At 42.4% G+C, this 24244-nt stretch overlaps 1 protein-coding gene across 1 annotated transcript in view; it reads right to left on the bottom strand.

Annotated features, from left to right (window-relative positions):
- The window catches only part of apc2 (APC regulator of WNT signaling pathway 2), a 246097-nt gene that overhangs the window by 31261 nt on the left and 190592 nt on the right, over nt 1-24244 (bottom strand). The window contains exons 8-9 of the mRNA XM_073068331.1: nt 6793-6873; nt 2713-3091 (exon numbers count right to left, since the gene is read on the bottom strand). Of these exons, the coding sequence (XP_072924432.1) occupies nt 2713-3091; nt 6793-6873 (460 nt within the window). The remainder of the gene's footprint in view (nt 1-2712; nt 3092-6792; nt 6874-24244) is intronic.

A 24244-nucleotide genomic window follows, 5' to 3' on the forward strand; every position in this document is an offset into this window, starting at 1 on the left:
AGGTGCATGCCATTGGGAACACTTAATAGGTAGTGAGATTTTGTCCCCATTAACAATCCCAGCTATAACAACCTTAAGGTATCCCAACCTTAATGTAAGGATATTGAGCTGAGTATAGTCAAGACAGAGATTGATGGAGTTTTAGACATTAAAGAAATCAATGGGTAAGGAGTTCCTTCAGAAAAAAAAGTGCTAAAGTGAAGGTTGAGCCATGACCAAAGCAACTCAAAGAGTTGAATGGCCTGCTCCAGTTCCAATTTCTTATCTTACTTTCTTATTCAAGTTCTAAGCTATCAGAGACATATTTATGGAATGTATAGGGTGCTCCTTTGTATGTACCAAGACCCACTGTTAATGAACCGTCAATGACCTGAAACATTAACCCTTTTTCTTTCTGCGCTGTTGCTGCTTGGCCTGTTGAGTATTGAGGTGGAGTGCAAATGCCAAAAGCAGAACCATTATCAGGTTTGTTTAAATTTCAGTTAAATCAGGAAGGTTATCCATTGCCTGGTTGAAAGGTAAGATGCAGTTCTTGAAGTTTATGTTTATTGGAATGAACAGTATAGACAGCAAAGGACATGAAGTTTAGAATGGGAGTGAGAGAGAAAAGAAAAGTCAAAAGAAATTAATGGAACCTTGATGGGCCAGCTAATTCTGTAACCATTTATAATCCATAAGACCAGAAGACATTGGAGTAGCTATTTGGTCCATCAAGTCTGCTCTGCCATTTTGTCATGGTTGATCCATTTCCCTCCCAACCCCATTCTCCTGCCTTCTCCTCATAACCTTTCATGCCCTGACTAATCAAGAACCTATCAACCTCTGCCTTAATTACCCCCAATGACCTGGCCTCCATAACCATCTGTGACCACAAATTCTCTAGCTAAAGAAATTCTTCCTTATCACTGTTCTAAAGTGACGTCCCCCTATTCTGAGGCTGTGCCCTCTGTTCCTAGACTCTCAAACCACAGGATACATTCTCTCCATATCCACTCTATCGAACCACCATTTTGAAAGCTACCCTCATTTTAAATGATTTTCCACTATTCAGATTGCTGTGTCTACATAAATAGATGCCTTATATACAGAGGAATCCTCAGAATCAATCAAATGAAGGACTGATATGAATTAGTTAGGCAGTTACGCTATTTTAGTGAACTTTGTGAGTTCTAATAATCGGATGTGGAATGTGAATAAACCAGGTGAGGGCAGTCAAGGTTACGGAGATTGTAACAGAAGAGGCCATTCAGCCTATCAGGTTTGCTAAATCTTATCTCTCTCAGTATTGCATCTTCACCGCAACAACTTTGTTGTGGGGAAAGTAGAATTCTAAAGTTCCACTGTGCTGATTACTAGTCTTGACAGAGATAGAACTAGGACAGAAAATGGAAGTAGCGATCAGCAAAATGATCTTATTGACCAGCAGAACAGGTTCAAGGGGTTTCAAGATTTTTCCTTTTATATCAAATGGTAGTTGCTTCTAGGCATCACCTCAGATAGAGCAACACACACAAAATGCTGGAGGAACTCAGTGTTTTCAATGTAACCAAGAAATTGGTACTTTTTTACATTCTACTTGGTCTTGCTCTAAAATTCAACCTTTTTGGACAAATTTAAGAGTTTTACTGGAACAAATTATTGGAATACAACTTCCACACAACCCAATATTACTTTTACTAGGTAATATTGAAGGGATAAAACCGATATCCAGATTGAATAAATATCAGAAAGAATTTATAAAAATTGCATTGGCAGTAGCCAAAAAAGCTATTGCAGTGACTTGGAAATCGGATACATATCTAAGTATAGATCGTTGGAAGAACGAAATTTATGGCTGTATTCCACTTGAAAAAATCACTTACAATTTAAGAGATAAATATGAAACATTTTTGAAAATTTGGCGCCCTTATTTACAAAAGACAGGATTAAATATATAGGTGCTCCGAAGATGAAATAATTGGTTACTTGGGGAAAGAAAGAAATACATACACTAAAGTTATTACGAACTCCGTGGAGCATGTGGGGACCCTCCAATATCCAGGCATTCCTTTTTTTTTCTCTTTCTTTTTTTTTAATAGGGATGTTAGGGGGGAGGGGTTAAGGGGAGGGGGGCTGGGTAACACATTTTTTTTCTCATACACATTTATTCTGTAACTATTTGAAAACAATAAAAAAAGTTTTTAAAAAAAATGCTGGAGGAACTCAGCAGGTCAAACATCAATGGAAGAAAATCAAGAGTCAACATTTACGGCCCAGACCCTTTGTCAGGACTGGAAGGGAAGGGGAAGAGGCCAGAATGAGAGGGTGGAGAAAAGGGAAGGAGTACAGCTGACAAGTGTTAGGTGAACCCAGGTGAAGGGGAAGGTGGGTGTATGGGGAGCGGGGATGAGATGATAAGCTGGGAGGTGATAGGCGGAAAAGGTAAAAGGCTGAAGAAGAAGGAATCTGATAGGATGTGAGAGTGGATCATGGGAAAAATGGAGGGAGGAGATGGGTAGATGAAGAGAAGAGAAACATTATAAGAGGAGCCAGAATGGAAAATGGAAAATGAGAGAAGAGGGAGGGGATATAAATTAATGGAAGATAGAGAAGCTGATGTACATGTCTTGAGGTTAGAGGTACTCAGAGGGAATAAGAAAGCCAAGCTTGATTTGAAGGCAATGCCCTTTTGTTCTGTAATCGTTAAATGAGACGATTAGTTTATGTACTTACAGTTGTTAGATTCCGAGCCGTTGTCTGGTCTGTTGGAGTCCAGCCATTCCCAGCATGTTTCACAGTACAAGCGCACCTGCTCCAGCACGTGTAGAACTCGCATTTCTCTCTTGGCCTGCCCCTCGTCGGGTTGGGAGTACACGATGTTATGGAGCGCGGCGCTGGCCCGGGCTCGAGCCTCCTTGTTGCTGCTGGAATTCCGGGCCGGCCCCGCGTCTCGCTCGCTGTCGTGCAGGAGCTGGATGAGCAGGGGCAGGCAGCCGGACTTGCGCATGGCGACGCAGCTGTCCTGGGAGCTGGACATGGCGAGCAGGGTCCTGGACATGTCATCCTTGTCGCGGGTCGCCAGCATGGAGAGGAGCCAGAACACCATCTCCACCTGCAAAGAGAGGTGCAGCAACCCTTCACTGACTTCGCACCAGCCCGGCTTTGATCTTACAGAGCCTATAGCAACTCCTGGGGCATTTCTGTAGCATGCTTCAGATTATTTTCAGCACAAGACAAACCACTACATAATCAGTGAAGTATTTCTGAAGTGCTGTATTGCAGGATCTGCAACAGCCATTTTATGCACAGAGAACTCCCACAAACAAAAATGTTACAGAAGTCAAAGCTTAGAATTCAGCAATGGTAGATCTTTTTCTCACAAGATTCTGGGGTTCTCTTCCTCCCCCCCCCCCATCTCTCATCTTTACTCTCCCTCCATTGCCTTGTATTTCCCTTCCTGTGCTTCCCCCCACCCCTCAAGGCTTTTGCTCTCTCTTTCTTCCTTTCTTTCCTTTGAAGACTTACAGTTGAAATATTGTCAGGACTTTGCCCTATGAACGTTCATAATCTGTGAGAACTATAGGGTGGTATGTAGGATAGATGCAAGCCATTCAAGTTATTTCTGGGATTTTCAATGGTGAATGAGAAGGCCACGTGCAAAATTAGGTTTTCCAGAGGCTTGTGAAGGCTACTTCCGTACTGTTCAAAGAAGTCCATCTGAGTATGTCTCAGGCTGATTCTGGGATCCCAGATGAGCTTGTTACCCATGAAATGACATACTTACTCCAGCCTTCTTTCAACCCACCTCCATCACCACAATAATCACTCAGATCCATCTACCCAACCTCCAGCCCTGCTCACCAGTGTTCTGCCATGACCTTGCCTTCAGATATCCTTAGAAAGAGGTGACATAGGATCAGAAGACATAGAATGTGTAGCATTAAGAAAATAGGTTAAAAAAAAATCCCTGATGGGAGTTATACACAAGCCTTCAAACAGTAGCCAGGATGTGGGCTACAAATTACATCAGGAGGTAGAAAAGGCATGTAAAAAGGTCCTGACGAAGTGTCTTGGCCCAAAATGTCGACAGTGCTTCTCCCTATAGATGCTGCCTGGCCTGCTGCGTTCCACCAGCATTTTGTGTGAGTTGTTTGAATTTCCAACACCTGCAGATTTTCTCGTGTTTGCTCTTAAAAAGGGCAATGTTGTGATAGTCATGCAGGATTTCAAAATGCAAATAGATTAGGAAAATCAGGTTGGTGCTGAATCCCAAGACAGAGTATTTGTAGAATGCCTACAAGATGGCTTTTTAGAGCAGCCCCTGGTGGAGCCAACCAGGGGAACGGCAATTCTGGATTGGATGTTAAAATTAGATTTGATTAGGGGAAAGGAATCCTTCGGAGGCAGTGATCATAATATGATAGAATTCACCCTGTCATTTAAGAGGGAGAAGCTAAAATCGGATGTGTGAGTATTAAAGAGGAGTAAAGGGAATTTCAAAAGCATGAGAGAGGAGCTGGTCAAAGTTGATTGGAAGGGGACAGTAGCAGGGATGATGACAGAACAGCAATTGATGAACTTCCTGGGAGCATATCAGAAGGCACAGGAAAGATACATCACAAAGACAACGAAGTATTCTAAAGGGAGTTTGACGCAACCATGCCGACAAGGGAAGTCAAAGACACCATTAAAACAAAAGGCAGGGTGTATAATATAGCAACAATTACTGGGAATAAAGGGGATTGGGAAGTTTTTAAAAACCAACAGAAGGCAACTAAAAAGAGCCAGAAACAGAGAAAAGATTAAATATGAAGAGGATACCAGAAGGTTTTTTTCCAGATACCGTAAATAAAGAGTAAATGTGAAACGAGAGTGGATATTGGACCACTGGAGAGGCCAGTTAGCCTGACTCCAGTGGTTGGAAAGATGTTGGGGTCTATTATTAGGGATGAGGTTTCGGAGTACTTGAAGACACAGGATAAAAGAGGCCGAAGTCAGCATGGTTTCCTTAAGGGGAAATCTTGCATGTTGGAAACCTTGGAGGAAATAGCAGGCAGGAGCAACAAAAGGGAGTCAGTGGATGTTGTTTATTTGGATTTTCAGAACGGCTTTGGCAAGATCCTACATATTGGTCTGCTTAACAAGATAAGAGCCCATGGTATTATAGGAAAGATGCTTTGTAGCATGGATAGAAGATTAGCTAACTGGCAGGAGGCAAAGAGTCAGAATAAAGAGTGCTTTTTCTGGTTGGCTGCATGTGACTAGCAGTGTGATACGGTCACCATTGGGACCACTTCTTTTCATGATGTATGTCAATGATTTGGATGAAGGAATTGATGGCTTTGTAGCCAATTCTGCAGACAATACGAAGATAGGTGGAGGGGCAGGTAGTTTTGAATAAGCAGGATGTCTGCTGAAGTTGGCATATGGAGTATAGCGCAGGGAAGTGCCTAGTCACGCACTTTGGTAGAAGGAGTAAAGGCATGAACTGTTTTCTAAATGTGGAGGAGATTAACATTGCAAAGGGTTGGGAGCCCTCATATAGGATTCCCTGAAGGTTATCTTGCAAGTTGAGATAGTGATAAGCAAGGCAGTGAGTAGTTTTGGGCCCTTTATCTCATGTTAACATTCATTTTGAGAGGACTAGAATACAAAAGCAAGGATATAATGTTGAGGTTTTATAAGGCATTGGTCAGACTGCACTTGGAGTATTGTAAACAGCTTTGGGCCCCTTATCTAAGAAAAGATGTGCTGGCATTGGAATGGGTCCGGAGGAGGTTCACGAGAATTATCACATAAATGAAAGGGTTAACATATGAGGAGTATTTGATGACTCTGGGCCTGTACTCACTGGAATTTAGAAGAATGAGAGGGAATCTCATTGAAACCTATCAAATCTTGAAAGGCCTAGATAGAGTGGATGTGAAGAGGATGTTTCCTACAGTGGAATGTCTAGGACCAGAGGGCGCAGCTGCAGACTAGAGGGACATCCTTTTAGAACAGAAATGAGGAAAAAATTCTGCAGTCAGAGTGTGGTGAATCTACGGAATTCATTGCCACAGACTGCTGTGCGGGCCAAGTCATTGGTTGCAGTATTTAAGGTTGAGGTTGACAGGCTCTTTATTAAAGTGTCAAAGGTTAAAGGGAGAAGCCAAGAGAATGGGATTGAGAGTGATAATAAATAAGCCATGAATGGAATGGTGGAACAGGCCTGATGGGCTGAATGGCCTAATTCTGCTTGTGTGTCTTATGGTCTTATGGAAAATTATACCCATCCAACATCAGTTAGCCTTGCCCTCACTGACTACAATCACCGACCTCTTTATCTGGCAGCCCCAACCATGGCCACCAATCACAGCAACAACATCATCACTGAACCCCAACACCCAGCTCAGGCCAGTATCATTCCCATTATCCCTGGTGTCTTTCCACAGGAAATCTCTTGTAATTCTGGTCCTCAATGTGCATGAATGCAGTGCAATGAGAGCACTACCTTGTTTCAATCTGTTCAATACTGAACTTCCCACCTACAACCTCTGCAGATTGTATATGCAGGTCATCACACACTGACTTTAATTTAATGCACCTTTTTAAAGAGTGAACTAGATTAGGGAGCAGGGTTGAAGGGTAATGATCTTATGGATAACATGGAGCTCCAAGCCAATTTCTTTACAGTTAACCATTTTCTGTAGATTCTTTTACAGTGCACATGTAGAAGTATATAACATTAATGGCTGTGTATATGGATGTCCACTGTTTGTGGATGAAAATCTGTTCACTTTGTAATTTTCTAAAGTTATTCCAAGTCCTTACCTTACTGCCCAAGTTGTTTAGTCCTTGAGGTAAATTATTCATTGTGCTTTCTGCGTCCTGATCATTTGACTTTCCACGTCCCTGAACATAGAGCAAATGATTATACATTTTAGAAATTAATATGATGGAAACATTCTTTATTCAGATACCCCAAGACTAATCGTAGCAACAACCTTGCACTCAGCATCAGCAAGACCAAAGAACTGATTGTGGACTTCAGGAAGGGTAAGGTGCCGGAACACACACCAATCCTCATAGAGGGATCTGAAGTGGAGAGAGTGAGCAGTTTCAAGTTCCTGGGTGTCAAGATCTCTGAGGACCTAACCTGGCAGCAATATATTGATGCAGCTATAAAGAAGGCAAGACAATGGCTATATTTCATTATCAGTTTGAGGAGATTTGGTATGTCAATTAAAACACTCTTAAATTTCTACACTTGTACCATGGAGACCATTCTAACTTGCTGCATCACTGCCTATTATGGGGGGTGGAGGATGGCTACTGCATGGGATCGATGTAAGCTGAAGAGAATTGTAAGCTTAGTCAGCTCCATCATGGGCACTGACCTCCGTAGTATCCAGGACATCTTCAAAGTGTGATACCTCAAAAAAGCACCATCCATCACTAAGGACCCCCATCACCCAGGACATGTCCTGTTCTCATTGCTGACATCAGGAGAGAGGTGCAGGATCCTGAAGACACACACTCAACAATTCAGGAACAGCCTCTTCCTCTCTGCCATCTGATTTCTGAATGGGCATTGAACCCATGAACTCACTACCTTTTTTATTTTTATTTTGGCACTTCTTATTTAACTATTTTATATACATACATATATGTGTGTGTGTGTAATACAAAGTTGTTTCTCTATTATTATGTATTGCATTGTACTGGTACCACAAAGTCAACAAATTTCACAACATATGAAATTAATCCTGATTCTGATTCTGAATTGGTGTACTTCTACTTCTACATCAAAGGATTAAATGTCCAAATTACATTTCCTGCTTTCTCTCGGTGTTTTAATTTATACTCACAATAGAGAGTTTCTTTAAATAGAAACATCTCTCGAGCAGGTTGGATTACTGTGCATGCCAGCTATCCCTTAATCACATTAGATTGCAGCAGACATTACATAATGTTCTTTTGTTCTGACTACATATTGGTTGATATTAATGCCCCCCATTACATGCAGACTGCTGTGATACAGTAACTAATGTGCAAAAGAATAAAAAGGAATAACCCACAAGCATCTTTAGATGTTGTCAGTTAACCTGCAAGACAATGGGGCATTTGACCTGGTCTCACCCCATCCCCAATGTTCCTTTGCCCTGTCCGTTACTCCTGCCACTTACTCGGCAAAGTTGTATTTTTTAATCTCTCTTTCCCTGTTCTCATGAAGGGCCTGAAGCATTGACTCCTGTTTCCTTTCCACATATGTTGACTGACTTGCTGAATATTTTCTGTTTCCATTACAGCCGAAACAATGACAGTATCATAAAATTGAGAAATCAGAACAATCAGGCCTGAAGTTTGAAATAGGTCTTTAGTGTACTATGCCAGGCCAAGCAACCACTAAATAAAAATGTGTCTTATCAGCAGTGCGTATTGACACAATGCAAGAGACACTGCCAATCAAATTGTTGGGATACATGGGGAATAAATTAGTACTTGAGTCTCCCTGATCTTAAAGCCTATCTCCAGCAAAACAGCTGCTTTTAAAACAGCTTCCTAGTTTTCATGATTCTTCTACTGAACTTATGATACAGAAAGAGTTAATACCATTGCTCACATAGCAGACTAAGACATTTGAAAGATGAAAAAAGTAAGAAATATGTATTATCATATTTATTAATTGAGACACAGCATGGAATAGGCCCTTCTGGCCTTTGAGCCAAGTTCCAATTTAATCCTAGCCTAATCACAGTACAATTTAGAATGACCAATTTTAACCTACCAACTGCTACTTCGTAGACTGTGTGAGGAAACTGGAGCACCTGGAGGAAACCCACGTAGACACGGGGAGAACATACAAACTCCTTACATGCAGCAGTGAGAATTGAACCAGGGTCGCCATACTGTAAAGCGTTGTGCTATCCACCATGCTACTGTGCCACCCCAATATACTTGTGACAAATAAAATTCCAAGGCAATTGGCTTCATTATTAATAAGAATGTTTCAATGGTAAACATGCCTATTCACTACTTTTAGAGCTACATCACACTCCACTCCATCCGCCAAAAGCCGAACTTCTCAGTGGCCAAGCATTTTAATTCCAATTCCCATTCCTGTTCCAACATGTCGATCCATGTCCCTCTCTTGTACCTCAATGAGGCCACCCTCAGGGTGGAGGGGAAACTCCTTATATTCTGTCTGGGTAGCCTCCAACTTAATGGCATGAATATCAATTTCTCCTTCCAGTAAAAAAATTATTCCCTCCCCTCCCCTCTTCTTCTATTCCCCACTCTGGCCTCTTACCTCTTTTCACCTGCCTATCACCTAACCCTGAGTCCCCTCCTCCTTCTCTTTCTCCTAAGGTCTACTCTCCTCTCCTATCAGATTCCTTCCTCTCCAGCTCTTTACCTTTCCTATTCACCTGACTTCACCTATCACCTTCTAGCTAACCTACTTCCCCTCCCCCTACCTTTTTATTCTGGCATCTTCCCTCTCCCTATTCAGTCCTGATGAAAGGTCTTGGCCTGAAGTGTTGACAACTTATTCATTTCCATAGATGCTGCCTGACCTGCTGAGTTCCTCCAGCATTTTGTGTTTTGCTTTGGACTTCTAGCATCTGCAGAATGCCTCATATTTAAAGATCCTCCTTCCACTGTCCTTTGAAGACTTACACCCTCTGAGAGAAAGCACGATCACTCCATTTCCATCTGATGCACCATCAATAACTCCCGGAGACGGGAGGCAAAAGATAGGCTTTTATTAGCTGCAAACGTGACCACGACATCTTGGAGACTGAGGGAGGAGCAGTGCCTCCAATCGCCTTTATACAGGGGTCTGTGGGAGGAGCCACAGGAGCAGTCAGCAGAGGGGCGTGTCCAGACAGGTATACACATAGTTTACCACACTGTCATAAATGGTCAAGCACTTAATTTGGACAGTGGTCCCTCATGCTAGATTCTCCCACAAGAGGAAACACTCTCTCCACTTTCATACTGGCAATACTCCACAATCTCTTACACCATTCATATGAACAGGTCTGATGAAGCAAGAGTTCAACACTGTTCGGGAAGGGAACTGCTATTATTTCTATTATAATTTTAAAAAGTGGGTAACTAGTCAAGTGTTGGGATTTGAATCCAAGCAGAGCACAAATTTTAGGCAGTTTACAGATCACATCATGGTTAGTGTTAAATGGAAGAAGAAGAATGATGATATTTTACAGGAGGGGAGGGTAAAGATTAGCTTTATTTATCACATTAAAACATACAGTGAAACGCGTCATTTGCGTCAAAGGACAACACAGTCTTTGAACCTTTGAACCTTTTGATGTGATGGGGACCCACTTCCGGCACCAACATAGCATGCCTACAATTTGCCTGTATGTCTTTTGGAATGTGGGAGAAAACAAGAGCAGCTGGGGAAAACCCATGTGGTCAAGGGGAGAACTTACAATCTCCTTACAGACAGTGGCAGGAATTGAACACTGACCTTCTGATCATTGGCACTGTAAAGTGTGACACTATGCTACCATGCCACCCCACGACATCCAAGAAAAAGTTAATGATGGCCAGGTGGGACTTTTGAGGCTAGAGAACATAGAACAGTACAGACAGGAACAGGCCCTTTGGCCCATAATGCTGTGCCAAACCAACTAAAAAAGAACCCCAGAAACTAATCCCTCATACCTACACAATGGCCATATCTCTCCATCTTCCTCATATTCATGTACCTATCTAAACATCTCTTAAAAGCCTCTATCAACATACCAGGCAACACATTCCAGGCATCCACCACTCTCTGAGTAAAAAACTTACCCCTCACATCCCCTTTGAACCTACACCCCCCCCCCCCCCGCCCCTCACCTTCAATGGATGCCCTCTGGTATTGGACGTTTCTACCCCGAGAAAGAGATACCGCCTGCCTACTCTGTCTATGCCTCTCATATTCTTGCAAACCTCTATTAGATCTCCCCTTCGCCTCCGCCACTCCAGAGAAAATAACCAAAGTTTGTCCAGCCACTCATGATAGCACATGCCCTCTAACCCAGGCAGCAACTTGATAAACCTCTTCTGAACCCTCTCCAAAGCCTCAACATCCTTCCTATTTTGGGGAGACCAGAGCTGTATGCGCTACTCCAGATTGCACGTCTAAAGACAACCAGTGATAAGAACATCGAAAACTAATCATTGATTATTGTGCTTGTCGCTTTAGTGTCAAATGAACCCTTCCATTTGTTGATTGATTAGAGGGCTGGGATGTATGGGGTGTCCAGGGAGGGGTCGCACCTTGGGTGAAGGGGCTTGTCTTATCCATTCCAAGGCAGCGCAATCACTTTTGCTCCCCACTGGCCACACAGCTCTCACCTATGGCTCCAAGTAACTGTTTGCATGCAACACTGGCCACACCCCAGTACACCGCTTTGACAGATGGGCTAAACCAGGTGAGGGTAGCCAGTGACCTCATACCCCAGTGACATGCCTGTCCCAGCATGAGAAGTCAGCTCCAGCAGACTGGGCAATGAGATCTACAGTGAGATCCAACAGCTAGGAAGGCAATGCTACAAGGTTCTGTGGAGAAGGAAGGGCATGACAAACCATAGAGGACATCATGGTCATCTATTGCAACCAATGATGACCTCAGTTTGTGACACTTGTTTGTACCACCAGACCCAAACTTCTGAAGTCAGGAGAGTGAAATTGCCCCACTGCAACAGCTTTTCAACTGTAAAACTCTCCTGCACAGGTTTCTTGTCATTGTCAGACATGATGGACAACCATCAGAGGGCTGTAGGAACTATTTTTAGTTGTAATCCATACACGACAAATCCTGCTACGTTCCCACAACATCGTTTAATTTACTGTGCCCTTTGTTAAGCTTTAATGTGCTTAACAAAGCCCTTTGATGGTTTTAAAAAATATCCTTCATTTAGGGGAAGACTACCTAGTTCAGTTTAGTAATAGAAAAAGCTCCACTCGGGATCCAAATAAAATAAAACCATGGGAGATGAAGCTGGAGTTTCCTATTGCTGGGATACTTAATCTGCACAGGGTTAATGTTCTGATGCACTTACTCCTAGTTGTCTGCAGAGCCTTTAGTTTTGAAAAGACTCAATGTAAAACTTGAAGCAAGCAATCCAAGCAAATACAATGCAATGACGTAAATGCAGAATATTGTTCAGGACTTTTAGGTAGTCGTTCATGCCTGTGAAAAGCCTTATGTTATTTAAAGGCTCAATTAAAAAAGAATAAATATAACGATTAAATTTAGTTGTCACATGTACATTGAAACATCGAAACACACAGTACAATGAAATGAAGTCAAGAGGTTCAGTTGCTGTTCAGACCAGACATCAGAAGGCAGAAGAAATATGATCTAAGTGACTTTGACTGTGGAATGATTGTTGGTGCCAGACAGGGTGATTTGAATATCTCAGAAACTGCTGACCTCCTCGGATTTTCATGCACAACAATCCCTAGAATTTACAGAGAATGGTGCGAGAAACAAAAAAAAAATCCAGTAGGCGGCAGCTCTGTGGGTAAAAACACCTTGTTTTTGAGAGAGGTCAGAGGAGAATGGCCAGACTGCTTCACGCTGACTGGAAGGCGACAGTAACTCAGTGGTGTGTGGCAGAGCATCTCTGAATGCACAACACATTGAACTTTGAAGTGGATGGGCTACAGCAGCGGAGGACCATGAACATACACTCACTGGCCACTTTGTCAGGTACAGGAAGTACATAATACTTCCTTTACATAATTTCCATAATACATAATTCTTTGTGGTGGCGTGTTGGGGAGGAAGCATTTAGAAGAGGGACGCCTCACGTCTTAATAAGCTGGTAAGGAAGGCGGGCTCTGTCGTGGGCAAAGTACTGGAGAGTTTAACATCGGTAGCTGAGCGAAGGGCGCTGAGTAGGCTACGGTCAATTATGGATAACTCTGAACATCCTCTACATAGCACCATCCAGAGACAGAGAAGCAGTTTCAGCGACAGGTTACTATCGATGCAATGCTCCTCAGACAGGATGAAGAGGTCAATACTCCCCAATGCCATTAGGCTTTACAATTCTACCGCCAGGACTTAAGAACTTTTTAAAAGCTATTATTAATGCTTTTTGAGATAGTGATTTAGATGCATATCATATTTTTTACTGAGTTAAGTATTGTATGTAATTAGTTTTGCTACAACAAGTGTATGGGACATTGGAAAAAAGTTGAATTTCCCCATGGGGATGAATAAAGTATCTATCTATCTATCTAATAAAGAAGCCACAGTGGTGATTCAAGATATCAGTAGAGTGGAAATTTCCTTTTGCTGCAGAATATTTGCAGCCTAGAACTTACAGAAGATAAGTACAGGAGTACACTTATTTTGAGTATAGGAGTTGGGATGTAATGTTAAAATTGTACAAAGCATTGGTAAGGCCGAATTTGGAGTATTGTGTACAGTTCTGGTCACCAAATTATAGGAAAGGTATCAACAAAATACAGAGAGTTCAGAGAAGATTTACTAAAATGTTACCTGGGTTTCAGCACCTAAGTTACAGAGAAAGGTTGAACAAATTAGGTCTTTATTCTTTGGAGCGTAGAAGGTTGAGAGGGTACTTGATAGAGGTATTTAAAATTATGAGGGGAATTGATAGAGTTGACGTGGATAGGCTTTTTCCATTGAGAGTAGGGGAGATTCAAACAAGAGGACGTGAGTTGCGAGTTAGGGGGCAAAAGTTTAGGGGTAACACGAGGGGGAATTTCTTTACTCAGAGAGTGGTAGCTGTGTGGAACGAGCTTCCAGTAGGAGTGGTAGAGGCAAGTTCAGTATTGTCATTTAAAGTAAAATTGGATGGGTATATGGACAGGAAAGGAATGGAGGGTTATGGGCTGAGTGCAGGTCGGTGGGACTAAGTGAAAGTAAGCGTTTGGCATGGACTAGAAGGGCCAAGATGGCCTGTTTCCGTGCTGTAATTGTTATATGGTTATAACTTAGTAAACACATAAGCTTACTAGGTACTGGAGGCGACATCGGATGCACAGCAACTCTGGCAGAGTCTGCAAGACATTACTTCCTACAAAGCAAAACCCAATGGCATGAATGGCAGCGATGCTTCACTACCAGATGAACTCAATGCCTTCTATGCCCGCTTTGAAAGGGAGAACAAAACTACAGCTGTGAAGATCCCTGCTGCAGTTTTGACAGCTGGTCTCAGAGGCCGATGTTAGGCCGTCTTTAAAGGGAGTGAACCCTCGCAAGGCAGAAGTTCCAGATGGAGTACCTGGTAAGGCTCTGAAAACCTGTGCCAACCAACTAGCGGGAGTATTAAAGGACATTTTCAACCTCTCACTGCTACAGGCAGAAGTTCCCACTTGCTTCATAAAGGCAACAATTATACCAGTGCCTAAGAAGAATAATGTGGGCTGTCTTAATGACTATCACATCGACAGTGATGAAATGCTTTGAGAGGTTGATCATGACTAGAATGAACTCCTGCCTCAGCAAGGACCTAGACACATCGTAATTTGCCCATCACCACAATAGGTCAATGGCAGATGCAATCTCAATGGCTCTTCACATGGCTTTAGACCACCTGGATAACACAAACACCAATGTTAGGATGCTGTTCGTCAACTATAGCTCAGCATTTAATACCAACCTTCCTACAATCCCGATTGAGAAGTTGCAGAACCTGGGCCTCTGTACCTCCCTCTGCAATTGGATCCTCAGCTTCCTAACCGGAAGACCACAGTCTGTGCAGATTGGTGATAACATATCCTCCTCGCTGATGATCAACACTGGTGCACCTCAGGGGTGTGTGCTTAGCCCACTGCACTACTCTCCATATACACAAGACTATGTGGCTAGGCATAGCTCAAATACCATCTATAAATTTGCTGATGATACAACCATTGTTGGTAGAATCTCAGATGTTGACGAGAGAGCGTACAGGAGTAAGATATGCCAACTAGTGGAGTGGTGCTGCAGCAACAACCTGGCACTCAACATCAGTAAGATGAAAGAGCTGATTGTGGACTTCAGGAAGGGTAAGACGAAGGAACATGAACCAATCCTCATAGAGGGATCAGAAGCGGAGAGAGTGAGCAGCTTCAAGTTCCTGGGTGTCAAGATCTCTGAGGATCTAACCTAGTCCCAATATATTGATGTAGTCATAAAGAAGGCAAGACAGCAGCTATATGTACTTTATTAGGAGTTTGAAGAGATTTGGCATGTCAACAGATACATTCAAAAACTTCTGTAGTTGTACTATAGAGAGCATTCTGACAGGCTGCATCACTGTCTGGTATGGAGAGGCTACTGCACAGGACTGAAAGAAGCTACAGAAGGTTGTAAATCTAGTCAGCTCCACCTTGGGTACTAGCCTACAAAGTACTCAGGACATCTTCAGGGAGCAGTGTCTCAGAAAGACAGCGTCCATTATTGACCTCCAGCACCCAGGGCATGTCCTTTTCTCACTGTTACCATCAGGTAGGAGGTACAGAAGCCTGAAGGTACACACTCAGGGATTCAGGAACAGCTTCTTCCCCTCTGCCATCCAATTCCTAAATGGACATTAAATCTTTGGACTGTATTTTTTAATATACAGTATTCCTGTTTTTAAAAATCTATTCAGTATACGTATACCATAATTGATTTACTTATTTTTTAAATTTTTATTTTTTTTCCTCTTCTAGGTTATGTATTGTATTGAACTGCTGCTGCTAAGTTAACAATTTTCACGTCACATGCCGGTGATAATAAACCTGATTCCAATTCTGATTTATGCAATCAATAAATTTTTCTTGCACAACATCTGTTGTATTGCCAATGGGAAAATTAGGTATATTGTTTGGGAAGTTACTGATTGAGAAACAGCAATACAGGAGAGTCTGATGAGACACTGGGAAAGGGATATCTGCTTAAACGTTTACTAAGAATGGAATTTTTCCCACATAATGTGAGATGTGGCAGGAACCACTGCATATTTTAAATATAATTTGGATAACTAATGTGCTATACTTTCTAATACCACTAAATGTCTTGGGAAATATGCCTACCATATGTCTACCATATCACTTTTCCCTATTCTGTATTTCATGAATAATTCGGTAAATTCAAATGTTATGGAAGAAGGTTGTTGTTTTGTAAAACCTGTTGTCTTTGCCAACATATATGAATCTTGAATCTTTTTTCTTCTCCCACACCACTCCTTCAAAACAAGATTACCTTCCAATAGTACATCATGTTATTCCATCTATTTCAAAGCAAAATTGAATTCATGTTCTTCTAACAGATTTCAAATACACTAAATGCATTTATCTCACCATAGAGGAACAGCCAGTAAAGAGATTAATCTGTCAGAACAAGGATACAAAATTTAGAGGCACAACTAGAAATTTATATTTAATTTTAAATCAATCAGCTTATGACAACCATTTTACTCAAAGATCCAACTGTTTATATATAAAGGCATTATTTTCCTTAATAAGTCTTGTCCCCTGGGTTTATGGACTGGTATGAAAATGGCCTTAAGATTTTTTTCCCCTTTGGCCTGTGTTGTGAGGTTGATTTTTTCTATCCCTGGCATGGGACAGAAATTGATATAAATTGCCTAATTACAGTTTATCCAGTGCACAGAACAGTCAAGTGTTACTAATGGTTGTTTAATTACCGTTACCTTGTAAATATGAATCTTTTTCTGCTATCACAAGAGAAGGGACTGTCACTTACTGCTCCAGTGGCAGACAGAATATATTGCTAGGGTCCTCAACATGTATTAATCACCAAGTAGTATGAAATCTTTCATATTCTTGAACGAGAAATATCCTCTTTATATGCACAAGAGATTCTGCAGATGCTGGAAATCCAGAGTAATACACACAAAATACTGGAGGAACTCGGCAGGTCAGGCAGCATCTATGGAGAGGAATAAACAGCCAACATTTTGGGCTGAAACCATTCATCAAGACTCTGCCATCTTCCAGTTTGTACTCCTTCCCCTCCAGTCACCCTCTTATTCTGGCTGCTTCCCCCTCCCTCTCCGGCCTCGAAGCAGGGTCTCCACCCAAAACGTTGACTGTTTATTCCTTTCCATTGGACCGTCTGAGTTCTTCCAGCTCTTTGCACTGTATGTGTTGCTCCTTTTTATAAGATCTTTAAGCTTACACAGAGGATTATATAACGTTACATGAGTCAGCATGATTCTGAATTGTTAATAGATTGACTTAATAGAATGAATCTACTCTGGCAAAGCAATTTATTTGGAGAGAAAAAATTACAAGACTAAATAAATGTTCCTTGAAAAATAAGTAGTGAAATGGGACAGAGAAACAGAGGACTTTGGGAAGGCAAAAGCAGATCACCAAATCAAACCCCCCCCCAGGATACTCAGCAACAAAAAACACCAGAGCTCTGGGATTCACTTCCATATTGACAAAATCAGGAGAGCATATGAACAGGACTCTGTCTGGAGCTTTATTGGGGTAAACAGATCCGTTGCACCACAAACACAAGAGTTTCTGTAGATGCTGGAAATTTTGAGAACACACAAGTACAAAGTGCTGGGAGAGTGGATTCAGCAAGTAAGGCAGTGTCTACTGAGAGAAATAAACAGTTGACATATTGGGCCAAAGCCCTTCATCGGGACTGGATAGGAAGGGGGAAGAGGCCAGAATGAGAAGGTGAGGGGATGGAGGCATGCAAGCTGGTGGTTGATAGGCAAGGAGAAATGAAGTAAGAAGTTGGGAGCGGATGGGAGGAAGGGATGTAGAGCTGAAGAAGAAAGAATCTGATAGAAGAAAGGGAAGAAGGAGGGGCACCAGAGGGAGGGTGATCGGCAGTTGAGAAGATGAACCAGAATGGGGAATGGCAAAACAAAGAAGGTGAGGGAGGAGAAATTACTAGAAGTTAGAGAAATCGATATTCATGCTGTCAGGTTGGAAGCTACGCAGAGGGAATATGAGGTGTTGCTCCTCTAACCTGAGTGTGGCCTCATTGTGGCAGTTGAAGAGACTATACCTGCTGTAACAAGAAGTGAAAATGCTTGAAATTCTCAGCAGATCAGGCAACATCTGCGCATAGAGAAAGAGTTAACGCTTCAGGTCGAAGGCCCTTTGTCAGTGCTCTGCACCCGCTGAGTTACATTGCAATGACTGTGAGAACTTGGAACATATCAATAGAGAACACCAGGTTGATATCACAATGTCAGTGCAGCGTTACATGGGGAATCCTGACAAATCTGCTCTGAACATTGCAATTCAAGGCTTGCTCTTTATGTGATTTTTGCAGATCGTGAGAGAGTGTCTTGCGGTGCCGTTCAAACACAACAAAGAAAATTTCTAAGCCCTGATCTTTATTTTACAAAAAGAATACACAGGACTTGAATGGAGAGTGAGCAAGATTCATTAAAATGCTGACAGCAATGGATCTCTTCAGAGTTAAGTTGATACAAATCTTCCAGATTATCAAGTGGTTTGAATGGGTAGATGTTTCCATTTGCAAGTGGGGATCATAATTGGGGTCATTATTCATAATTGGGGTCCTGACGAAGGGTCTCGGCCCAAAATGTCGACAGTGCTTCTCCTTATAGATGCTGCCTGGCCTGCTGTGTTCCACCAGCATTTTGTGTGTGTTGTTCATTAACCTCCCACTAGGATAGAGTAAACTCAAGATGCTGTAGGACAGAATCAAGGTGAAAGTGTGGCATGGTAGTGTAGTGGTTAGCACAACACTTTACAGTACAGGCAACCCGGGTTCGATTGCTACCGCTGCCTTCAAGGAGTTTGTACGTTCTCCCTGTGTCTGTGTGGGTTTCCTCCGGGTGCTCCAGTTCCCTCCCACAGTCCAAAGACGTACTGGTTGGTAGGTTAATTTGTCGTTGTAGATTGTCCTGTGATCAGGCTAGGATTAAATTAGGGGATTGCAAGGCAGTGTGTCTCGAAGGGCTGGAAGGGCCTATTCTGAGTTGTAGCTCAATAAATAAATTAATTAACAAATGGAAGCTCACCAGCAGTGATCTGAGCAGGGAATTCAGAAGAGTTGTTCTCTTTTATGCAAATGCTGGAAATCCAGAGCAACATACACAAAATGCTGGTGGAACTCAGCAGCATCTATGGAGGGGAGATAAACAGTCAACGTTCTGGACTGAGATCCTCATGTGAAGGAGGAAATGGTGACTGTTTATTCCCCACAGACTTGCTGAGTTCCTCCAGCATTTTGTGTGAGCTGCCCTTTCTTTTTTATTCAATATTTCAGGATCTGAAATGATTTAGGCCATTATTTATTTCCCATCTGTAATTGTTCTCAAGACATGATGATGAACCACCTTCTTCAACCACTCCAGTCCTTCTCTTAAAGGTCCATCTTTCTGGTGGAGGGGAAGTTTGAGGATTTAGTCCCAGTGGTGTGTAACTTGGAAGGGAAGCTACAAATTATAGTGTTCATTGATAGATAGCCTGGACAAGTGTGTTTTGTAGGTAATACATTAGAACAATACAGCTCAGATACAGGCCCTTCAGTCCATGCTAACAATAGCACTAAATTAGCTAGTCCCTTCCTGTATTCCGTGTGATCAAAGGGAGAACACTAAAGATCAGTGAACAACCCTAAACAGCAGGAACAAAATGGTGCCAGTAACTAATGGCAACATCCTGCAGACAGATCACAAAACTAATTCTTCTTCTTCTTTTAAATATGCTTCTATTACTAAACTGTGTGTGATTGGAGTTCTTAATTTATATTTTGATTATGTGCTTTTAAGCCAACTGAACGATTTGGTGCTTTTGTTAATGTATACAGTCTACAACCGTCTCCTGGGGAATTCAATGAGCTTGAGAGCGGAGTGTGTGGCCTAAAGGCAAAGCACGAACCCAAGATCAGGTCCATTACTCCTCACTGATTAAAGTATCAAGCAAGATTGAAATCGATGAGGATGAGAGTGGAAGGTGAGCAGGTGTTCAGCGCTATCTGTCTGTATTTGACTGGTCTCCCTCTCCCTCTCACTTGCTGCTGCCAGAAAGGGGTGCAGGAGTCTTCCTCACACTGAAAGGCTCGATCGGCGCGGCTCAAAGCTGCGGACTCATTTTAGCAGACTACGAGGCTCATGTTTCTGGTTACTCTTTTGTGCGATCTGATCAAGGTGCTTCAGCGCTAGCTGGTTCTGCGACCTGCAGTCAATGAACGACGCAATGCATAACTGAACTGAACTAAACTGAACACTCACAGACCATTTCGAGGACTCTGAGGTCTGATGTTTAATATTCTATGTGTTACTCACTCACTCTGTGCCGTTTGCTGGACTTGTTTTTTTGTGTGTAAGGTGTTTGATTTATTCTTTGAAGACGTTCCATGGTGTTTCTTTGTTTCAGGGCTGCCTACAGAAGGATGAATCTCAGAGTCGTAGACTGCATACATTGATAATAAATGTACATCGAATCTTCGTGATGGAAGCAAGATTACTGATGGAGTAAAAGTAAAGTTTGTTGGTCCTGTTATTGGAATATTTTCACATCAAAATCACATTGACCAATTTTATCAGGGCTTGTCTGTGCCATACTGATGTCAGGGACAATCAGTCTCAGCTCTCTTCTGGAAAAAAGCTCTTATGATGAAGTGTGTTCCTAAGTAACAAAATGACATGTCCTGCCCACCCCCCAGGACATGCTCTCTTCTCACTGCTGCCATCAGAAAGAAGATACAGGACACACAGAACTCATGTATCAGGTACAGGAACAGTTACTGCCCCTCAACCATAAGGTTCTTGAACCAAAGGGAATAACTTCATTCAACATCACTTCCCCCATCGATGAAATGATCCCACAACTTATAGAATCACTTTCAAGGACTCTTCATCTCATGCTCTCTGTATTTATTGCTCATTTATTTGTCATTTACTTCCTTTTGTATTTATACAGCTTCCTATCTTTTGCACACTGATTGAATGTCCAAGTTGGTGCAGCCTTTCATTGATTCTGTTATGGTTATTATTCTATGGATTCACCGAGTTTGCCCACAACGCAATGAATCTCAGGGTTGTATACGGTGACATACTTGTACCTTGATAATAAATCTACTTTGAACTTTGAAGACAAAATGGGTCCTTGTGAGCAGATTACTGATGAGTAACTGATAAAGGGTTTTGCCTCAAACATCATCTGTTTATTCCCCTCTATGGATGCTGCCTGACCTGATGAATTCCTCCAGAATTTTGTGTATCTTAGGTACTAGCCTACAAAGTACTCAGGACATCTTCAGGGAGCTGTGTCTCAGAATGACAGCGTCCATGATTAAGGACCTCCAGCACCCAGGGCATGTCCTTTTCTCACTGGTACCATCAGGTAGGAAATACAGAAGCCTGGAGGCACACACTCAGCGATTCAGGAACAGCTTCTTCCCCTCTGCCATCCGATTCCTAAATGAGCACTGAATCTTTAGACACTACCTCACTTTTTTTTAATATACAGTATTTCTGTTTTTGCACATTTTTTAATCTATTCAATATACATAATTGATTTATTTGTTCATTTTTTTTTAAATTTCTCTGCTAGATTATGTATTGCATTGAACTGCTACTGTTAAGTTAACAAATTTCACGTCACATGCCGGTGATAATAAATCTGATTCTGATTCTGAAGTTGCTCAAGAGTCCCAGCGTCTGAAGGATCTCTTTGTGTCTGTGAGTAAATGATTGCACTGTTGATTATATCTCCCAGGTGGATGAGATTAGACTGGTTGTGTGGTCTTTAGTTGAATTAGATTTGTCCTGCTTCTTGTTAGAGCATTGGAACAGCTGGTTCCAGGATGTTGCACCCCCCCCCCCCCGATATTATAGAACACACACACACACACAAAATGCTGGAGAAACACAGAATCAGGAATAAAGAGTTGCCATTTTGGGCCAAGACTCTTCATCGGGACTGGAAAAGACGGGGGAATAAAGGAACTCCAAGCTGTCAGGTGATAGATGATAGACTGGAGCTGATATGTTGTCTGATCCCATAGCCTTTGACATATCCAGCATTCTGAATTATTTCTTGTTAACTTGCGGAGTGAATCAATTTGGCGAAAGACTTGCTTCTGAAGGTAGATCATTGCTGGGTGAAACTGGTTACAAATGCCCTCACATGGTGAGCCCCTGTCATTGTTGGGGTCAGGGATGTTCTTCGAGTTTCCTCCTCCCATTAGCTATTTTATTGTCCATCTGTGCTCCCGGCTAGGTGTGGAACGTCTGTAGAGATTTGATGTGATCCTTCATCTGTGAGCTCACTCCAATCTATTTCATGCTGCTTTGGCCATTTGGCAAGCTTGCAGGCCTGCCTTACTTTAATTAGAAAGCAGTTAGACGATGGAACTCACTACTGCAGAGAGTAGTTAAGGGAAATTGAATTCACGGGGGTGCTCTCTGAAGGGGAAATGATTGTAGATGAGATTGGTGAATCAGAAGAGAAAAGCTCATCTGGACCTCAAATACTGGCACAGATCATTTTATTCAAATGACTTTATGAGGAGCAGAAATTTACTGAGAGGGATGGGAGAATATTCAGGGAAAGAACTGCCCACAACCATCAGTGCTGACCAGAGTGCTTGCTGCACATAGTGAGCACCAGGTGACTTCTGCGTTGAATCTCATTCAACGAAACCAGGTCATTCAACTCGAACTATGAGGTTTATAATACACCTGAGTCTTCACCCACCCCAAGCAGTACCTCTCGAGTCCTTTTCACCTTATAGAACATAAAACAGTACAGCACAGGAACAGGCCCTTCAGCCCACAATGTTGTGCTGAACCAGATAAAAGGTAAATCTTTAAAAACCCAAAAATGAATCCCTCCTACATACACCATGCCCATATCCCGCCATCTCCCACATATTTATGTGCCTATCTAAACATCTCATAAAAGCCTCTAATGTATTTGCCTCTATCACTATGCCAGGCAGCACGTTCCAGACATCCACCACTCTGAGTAAAAAACTCTAGCCCTACGTCCCCACTCACCTCACCTTCAATGGATGCCCTCTGGCATTAGACATTTCCAACCTGGAAAAAGATACTCTCTGTATTTGTGCCTCTCATAATCTTATAAACCTCTATCAGATCTCCCCTCAGCCTCCACCGCTCCAGAGAAATCAACCCCAGTATTAATGGTAAGACTCTTGGCAACGTGGAGGATCAGAGGGATCTTGGGGTCTGAGTCCATAGGACGCTCAAAGCTACTGCGCAGGTTGACTCTGTGGTTAAGAAAGCATACAGTGCATTGGCCTTCATCAATCGTGGGATTGAGTTTAAGAGCTGAGAGGTAATGTTGCAGCCATATAGGACCCTGGTCAGACCCCACTTGGAGTACTGGGCTCAATTCTTGTTGCCTCACTACAGGAAGGATGTGGAAACCATAGAAAGGGTGCAGAGAAGATTTACAAGGATGTTGCCTGGATTGGGAAGCATGCCTTATGAGAATAGGTTGAGTGAACTTGGCCTTTGTTCCTTGGAGCGACGGAGGATAAGAATTGACCTGATAGAGGTGTATAAGATGATGAGAGGCATTGATCATGTGGATAGTCAGAGGCTTTTTCCCAGGGCTGAGATGGCTAGCACAAGAGGGCATAATTTTAAGGTGCTTGGAAGTAGGTACAGAGGAGATGTCAGGGGTACGTTTTTTTACACAGAGAGTGGTGAGTGCGTGGAATGGGCAGCCGGCGACAGTGGTGGAGGCAGATACAATAGGGTCTTTAAGAGACTCCTAGACAGGTACATGGAGCTCAGAAAAATAGAGGGCTATGGGTAACACTAGGTAATTTCTCAGGTAAGGACATGTTCAGCATAGCTTTGTGGGCCGAAGGACCTGTATTGTGCTGTAGGTTTTCTATGTTTCTATGTGTATTGAACTGAGTAAGTTCTGTAGTGAATTTGAAAACAGAACCATTGTTCAGATGTATTCACAGGGATGATAGGGTCAGTGAAGCAGACCCCAGGAGAGGGTATGGCAACTCAGCTGAAGGGAAGGAAGTACTACCAATGACAGCCCCAGATTTCAGGGGCAAATGAAGCACTGTCATGTGTAGAAATTATGGTTCAGAGGTCAAGAGCTGAAGAAGAAGGAATCCGGTAGGAGGGGACAATGGACCATGGAATAAAGGGAAGGTGGAAAGGATCCAGAGAGAGGTGATGGCAGGTGAACGGAAGAGACGGGGTGAAAGATAAGCAGCATGGAGAATGAAAAAGTAAGAGAATGAGGGTTTAATTCCTGGAAGTTAGAGAAATTGATGCTCACACCATCAGATTGGAGGCTACCC

Source organism: Hemitrygon akajei, chromosome 16, assembly GCF_048418815.1.
Source record: "Hemitrygon akajei chromosome 16, sHemAka1.3, whole genome shotgun sequence".
NCBI lineage: Eukaryota > Metazoa > Chordata > Chondrichthyes > Myliobatiformes > Dasyatidae > Hemitrygon > Hemitrygon akajei.